Source organism: Xiphophorus hellerii, chromosome 20 (genome assembly GCF_003331165.1).
Source record: "Xiphophorus hellerii strain 12219 chromosome 20, Xiphophorus_hellerii-4.1, whole genome shotgun sequence".
Taxonomy (NCBI): Eukaryota; Metazoa; Chordata; class Actinopteri; order Cyprinodontiformes; family Poeciliidae; genus Xiphophorus; species Xiphophorus hellerii.
This window is the reverse complement of record NC_045691.1, coordinates 13,203,513-13,209,512: the sequence shown is the minus strand read 5'-3', so window position 1 is coordinate 13,209,512 and position 6,000 is coordinate 13,203,513. Positions and strand designations below refer to the sequence as shown.

Sequence of the window (6,000 nt, the reverse complement as noted above, 5' to 3'; positions counted from 1 at the left end):
TGAAATGTTAAAATATCTGCAAGCAAAGCCCAACGTGCAGCCATCACTATGAGCAGATTGTAGAGAAGAATGGAACAATGTAGACTTCAGGAGACTCATACTTACTCTTGTACTTCATCCTTTGTTTTGTTAGTGAAAAGTACTCCCACCTCTCCACGCAAATATTGCTGACCTAAACATGGCAATCACAATAGGTTTAATTCTCTTCAGAAGTCAAAATAATATTGCAATAATAGTTGGATATGTTTGTAAAGCCATTCATTCTTACCTTGTGCAAATTATCTTTGTATTCATCTGTTTGTCCTTTTCCCAAAGCAACAATCATCACTTTATTTTTGCCAAAGAAGAATCTGTGACACATAAACCAAGAAGAATGAACATATTTTACAAGTAACTATATTGTTAGCTGTCAGGTTAAATTTTAAGAAATTTTAAAAAGTCTGTGGCAATAGCAACAATTATTACCGATTGGACCTTTATCACTGTATGTTGGATCTGACTGGTCTCAATAAATAAGCTGACTACGGTTGTTCCAGCCTGCTAAATCAACTCAAGCTGCCCCACTAACGTCTGATAATCTCCTACACACTTAAGAATTAAGTTATTTTAAATAACTTCAGGATTCAGTAGCTGATGGTCAGTGATAGTCAAATTTGTTTCAGATTCAAATTTATCCAACAATCACAAAAACAAAAGTAAGCCACTAAAACACATTTAAGTTAAATGACATATTTTCCACTTTGAGTGTGTACTCCTAGTTAACTCCTGTTCATTTCTTATATAATCAAGCAGGTTTGGCTGAGTAATTGGTTGGTTTCTCATATATTTTCTATTCTGTCCTTTTACTCAACCATGACTGTGCACTAAACAATGATAAAGAAGGATAGTGGAGGGCAAAAAATCTAAGATTAACACCATGCAAGCTGCAGCAGGTTACCAGAAGGTGCATATGAAGGGTGTGTCTTTAACAAAAAAAGGTAAAATGTTTTATATAATAACACATATTTTTATGCTTAATTTAAAAAGCATAAAAATTTGATATAATATATATAATTTTTTTTCTTTTTTAAATGTAATGGAGGACCTGGTAGATGCAATACATTCCAGCTAATTAACTGCATGTCCTAATTTCAGCTAAAAGTTCTTTGTTAATCATCTCGTTTTCTGTCAAACTGCTATTTCTGATATTTTTCATTGTTTCAACAAGCAAGCAGATTATTTTAACATCATACTAAACAAAACCAATTCAAAGTAAATTCTTCAGTGAATTTTTATACACAACAGTTCCAAACACTTTATCCAAATTTCAAGCACCTTTAAAACTGTGAAAAAAACATGCTAAATTTGGGCATTTCTAAGCGTCTAATGCTAAATATTTGAATTAACTGACTTAAATAAGAAAATATTACTGTGAATTTTGGGGCAAAGATAAACAATGGACGAAACGCTGCTTAATTCCATAAAATAAAACACGTAAATTCTGAGGAAATGTTAATAAAGAGATCGTTAAAATGCCAGATTAAAAACTTGAATGCTGATAAGAGTGAGGATTTTTATACAGCATATTACACTTCGTTGCTTGTATTGATAAAGTCCGTCAAAAACCGATTACATGTGTGTCATTATTACCTGCTGTGTTTCCATGCTGTCCTGATGTCTTTCAACTTGTTATTCCTCATATTTTCCACAGAGAATATGAACAGGTTTCTATAGGTGTCCACACATTTCCGTAGCTAAAGAAAAAGGACCAAGAGACGATTTATTTAACATAGAGGAGAAGCTAATACCTGAGAATAACACTGGTAGTTTTGAAAAAATACCAACCTCCTCGATTAACTTCTGTTTGGATTCCAGACCCTTCTTGGCAGTTTTTGTTAATGAGACTGATGGAGGAAAATACGACAAATAGATCAGTTTTTAAAACAGATTTTACATCAGTATCAGCTGCAGTACCACCATGCTGTGTGAAGACGTTAAGAAGCTAGGTTATACTGCTTCAGAGCACATAATCTTGTTAGTAATTAATCTTACATATCAGTAATATGTTTAAAAAACAAACCGACTAGAGCTATTTAAACAATATATTCATGTAAAATGTGTTTTCCTTACTTTTCTTGTCCCTCTTTGACTTCGGCATGGTGGCAGAACAGCAGGAGAACACGTGAAGCAAATGGACCCTAAATGTTTCTGTTTGGAAATGCTGCCCATGAGGCGCCTGACTAAAAATACCACAACTCCGTTTTTTAAACGCATCTTTAGGGTATTTAAACGAGTAAATTTTATATTTTAATTTTACAACTTAAAATAAAAAGTAGTCTAGAATATTTGTACTATATATGTTATTTTCCCTTATTGTTCTTTAAAGAGTTTTACTTTGTCCGTGTGATACAAGACAGGCACAACCATCAGGGTGCAAGTGTAAGATATTACATTCATTATCAAATAACTGTATTTTGGGACTTTTTATTTGTGGGTGTCTTTTTGATGTGTACAAACGTAATTACTCAAATTCATTGGCCGGAGTCAGTTTGTGCTGTGGCATTATTTAATAAAGCTACAATCACATACATTTTATTTATTATTAAATAATTTTCAGACTATGACAAAAAAGGCTGTGTGGAAAAAAATTAGTACCGATGCAATTTTCTTATTAAAAGAACCACTTGTGTAGATTTATGCTTTTTCTCAGTTTTCTAATTATCCACACTCAAAAAGTATAAAAATCAGTACCAGTAAAAATCACTGTACAAATTAGCATTTAAAAGAAAGATAAATGAAACTGTAAGGTAAACGGAAAAAAATACAGTATAATGCGTAGGAGAGTTGGTAATTATCAAAAAATGCATAACTATTAAACAACTGGAAAATCACACTCCATTTAGGTTTTGAATAATATTAATGGACTTTTGTGTGGATTGTCTGTGTGTGTTTACATATAAATTAAGTGAGATAAATAAATGTTTCTTACTCTCTAAATTAGACAAATAGATCTTGGGACATTATTTGGATATTATATTATAGATCAATAAATGCTATGCATAGTTGTCCAGAATTAGAAGACAATGAAAAAACTTAATAAATGTGCCAGTGTAAGTTAAGCACAATTACAGCTTTGACTATTTTTTTGGTCTACATGCAAAGAGCTTGGTCTACAAGCTCTTTGCATGATATATATCTTGTGGCAAAACACCTACCATTATATACATGTGGGATATAATGGTGGTGTTATATTGTGGGGACAACACAAAAATGGAAGTTGGATGAATCTACGTCTAACATTCATATTATATTTTAAGAAGTGAAGTATGAGTCAGAAATAGTTGTGAAGTGGCACTACAAAGCAAAAATTGAAGGATTCTACTTTTGCAAATACACACACACACACACTCCAGTACAGTGTAACTCATTCAAATTCAGCACAATCCAGTTGCATCCACCTGTACTCTCAGTATAATGAAGTCAAATCACATTCCTCATGTGCTTCAAATCAATTTAATATTAATAGATTATGAACATCACTCTAACCACAATATCCAAATGGTGAAACAATATGGTGGCACTGTGATCCTGTGTGGAAACTCTTCTTCAACAGGAACAGGGAAGCTGCTCACAAATATCGAGATGATAGGGAAGTTCATTTACAAATGAGACGATAGGGAAATAGGGAAAGTCTCATTTGTGAATGTATATTATTTTGAATGTTAATATTGATGCCATCACCTTGAAAACTCATTGTTTCTTAATATACATTTCCATTATTTTGTCAAAGTTGAATGCTTTTATTATATTTTCCATAGGATATTTAATAATGCAACCAAAGAGAGTTGTAAAGTGGGATCAATAGTTTATTCTCAAAAGAAAACCATAGTGATACAAAGCACTTAATAGTCAAAATAAACTGATTTAATTCATATTCTAATATACAATATCGAGTTCTGCACAATGCATGTAAATTCAGTGCAATCCCGTTGAATCCTATTATTGTGATCAGATGCCAAATTCACTCACATGCACTGCAGCTCAGTCCAATTCAAAACAGTTGGTTTTATGGGAACTACGGTATTGAAAGAAATCCTGGTACCTACCCTGCTATTAATAAAATTGTGTTTAATGCAACTGACATGGCAAATATTAGTATTTGTTCATATATATGGTGACTTTTGATGGGTAAATATTATCTTCTCCATCCCAGATTTTGCTTTGAATGCAATTATGGGACTATATATGTATATATATATATATTTTTATTTTTTTTTATTTTTTTTTTGTGGGTAATTGCTTTCTTTGGATGTAGAAAACAATTTATTACATTTATTATAACCATACAGCAAATTTTAGAATGATGATATGATTTAAAATTATTTTTAATGTTTTACTTTTCTTTAATGAGAAGCAATCAAACTTGGAATTACTTCTAAAATACATGTTCTGAACATAAAATGCGTAACAAATCAAAATTGAAATGGCCTTATTGAAGGTCCAGCCTATAAGCCTGGCTGAGTCTCGTCATGGAGACAGAGTGAGAGGCTTGGGAGGGATGTGGGAGGGGCTGATAAGGTGATAGTGCCGAGTTTAGCACTTTGCAAACATGATCCATGGAGAGGCCGGGCTCTGCGGCGCTGCATCCTGCCCCTCCGCGCCGCATGGAGACTGGGTAGAGCCGCGGTGAACCGGGGGATGATAAGGACAGAAAGCTCCTCCTCAGTCGGCCGGCAGCATCAGCAGATCTGGACAAAGACGGAGACAAGAAACATGAGGGTGACGAGGAATGAGGCTGGTGCTTATTATTTCGATCTGCGTCAAACCTTCGGTTCCGTCAGGAGATGAAGCCCTCTGTGGCTCCTAAAGGACTTTTTGGGGTTGGTGTTTGCTGCAGGAGCCAATGTTAGAGTCTTCCAGCTGTGACAGTGATGGTCCCCCCATCTTCCGTGCTCTCAGCATCTGCATTGTGAGGATGATTAACGTCCAGTGGGAGTGGGGATTTAGAAGGAAAATGCAGACATAACTAACAACAGGTATTTTGTTTGCAGTCAAACAGTAGAAAGCCATTGCTAGGTTATTACTTTTTAGTTATCTTTCATCATGAGTTCCCTGTTTTTTTGCGAACCTCCGCTCGGTCCCTGTCTGCAGCGGCTCCGGCGCGGTGACCAGCGCCCCTGCGGAACGACCTGGGCTCCAACATCCATGTGCTAAAAACCCTCAACCTGCGCTTCCGGTGCTTCCTCGCCAAAGTCCACGAGTTGGAGCGGAGGAACAAGCTGCTGGAGAGCCAGCTGCAGCAAGCTCTGCAGCGGCCGCAGTGCCGACACCCGTTCGGCCGGGAGGTCGCCGTGCAGGACCGACGGTCCGAGTCCAGGCTGCCGGGTACCATTTGGAGTTTCACCCCACATCCGGAGGCAAGGAGAGCGTTTCGAGACCCTGCACGGTCCCCGGGGTGACGTGGACGCACCCGGACGGAGTCGGGGTGGCAGATCGACACCATCACCACCAGAAGTGAGGGCTCTGTACAACGTGCTGGCTAAAGTGAAGCGAGAGAGAGACGAGTACAAGAGAAAGTGAGTAGTCATCCAGGATTTCTTTATTGGGTGTCTTTGCTTTATGTGATTTTTGTGGTTGTCAGGTCCAGATTTATAGCTTATTGCATTTTACCCCAGTTTTGTCCTTAGATTAAAACCTATTAAAGCATTGTTCCTATTTGAATGGACTTCAGAGAAAACACATTGGCCCAAATCTGGCTCACATTTGCACTTTTCTCATGGTCCTCATTGGGCCCTGAATGACTGCTCTGACTCAGGTGACTCTGGCTTTCTGAACTCAGCCAAACACCCACCAGCAGCAGCAACCTCAATCTACTCTAGGTCAGACCAGACTGCTATGTGACCTCTTGGCCCCGTCTTGATCCCACAACACCTGGCTGTGTTGCTAAGCCGTCCAGGAAAGGTTTGGCTCAAAGTTGTTTTAAGACACGCCTGTCAGTCTGTTCATCTGAATAAGTCAGTC

At 37.1% G+C, this 6,000-nt stretch overlaps 2 protein-coding genes and 1 long non-coding RNA gene across 3 annotated transcripts in view; 1 reads left to right on the top strand and 2 right to left on the bottom strand.

The window, feature by feature from the left end:
* Window positions 1-196: 196 nt before the first annotated feature.
* Window positions 197-2,191, bottom strand: mrto4 (MRT4 homolog, ribosome maturation factor). The gene is made up of 4 exons (XM_032549414.1): window positions 2,110-2,191; window positions 1,825-1,883; window positions 1,630-1,733; window positions 197-350 (listed from the first exon to the last, which is right to left on the bottom strand). The coding sequence occupies exons 1-4, from the start codon at window positions 2,135-2,137 to the stop codon at window positions 197-199; spliced, it is 345 nt and encodes a 114-aa protein (XP_032405305.1). The 5' UTR covers window positions 2,138-2,191.
* A 2,383-nt stretch (window positions 2,192-4,574) lies between these two features.
* On the bottom strand, window positions 4,575-5,135 carry LOC116710318 (uncharacterized). Its single transcript, XR_004337078.1, has 3 exons — window positions 5,064-5,135; window positions 4,806-4,941; window positions 4,575-4,727 (listed from the first exon to the last, which is right to left on the bottom strand). It is a non-coding gene; the product is annotated as an uncharacterized LOC116710318 (long non-coding RNA).
* Window positions 5,031-6,000, top strand: part of iffo2b (intermediate filament family orphan 2b) — a 28,343-nt gene continuing 27,373 nt past the window's right edge. The window contains 7 exon segments of the mRNA XM_032549302.1: window positions 5,031-5,118; window positions 5,120-5,155; window positions 5,157-5,384; window positions 5,386-5,427; window positions 5,429-5,467; window positions 5,469-5,486; window positions 5,488-5,555. Coding sequence (XP_032405193.1) covers window positions 5,083-5,118; window positions 5,120-5,155; window positions 5,157-5,384; window positions 5,386-5,427; window positions 5,429-5,467; window positions 5,469-5,486; window positions 5,488-5,555 — 467 coding nt within the window. The 5' untranslated portion in view covers window positions 5,031-5,082.

What these genes read in the sequence shown, in the direction of transcription:
- mrto4 (XM_032549414.1), bottom strand. Translation starts at nt 2,137, where the DNA reads ATGCCGAAGTCAAAGAGGGACAAGAAAA. An exon ending in GTCAAAGAGGGACAAGAAAA is followed by an intron (nt 1,884 to 2,109) that starts GTAAGGAAAACA and finishes TTCCTCCATCAG; the next exon opens with TCTCATTAACAAAAACTGCC. An exon ending in AACAGAAGTTAATCGAGGAG is followed by an intron (nt 1,734 to 1,824) that starts GTTGGTATTTTT and finishes CTTTTTCTTTAG; the next exon opens with CTACGGAAATGTGTGGACAC.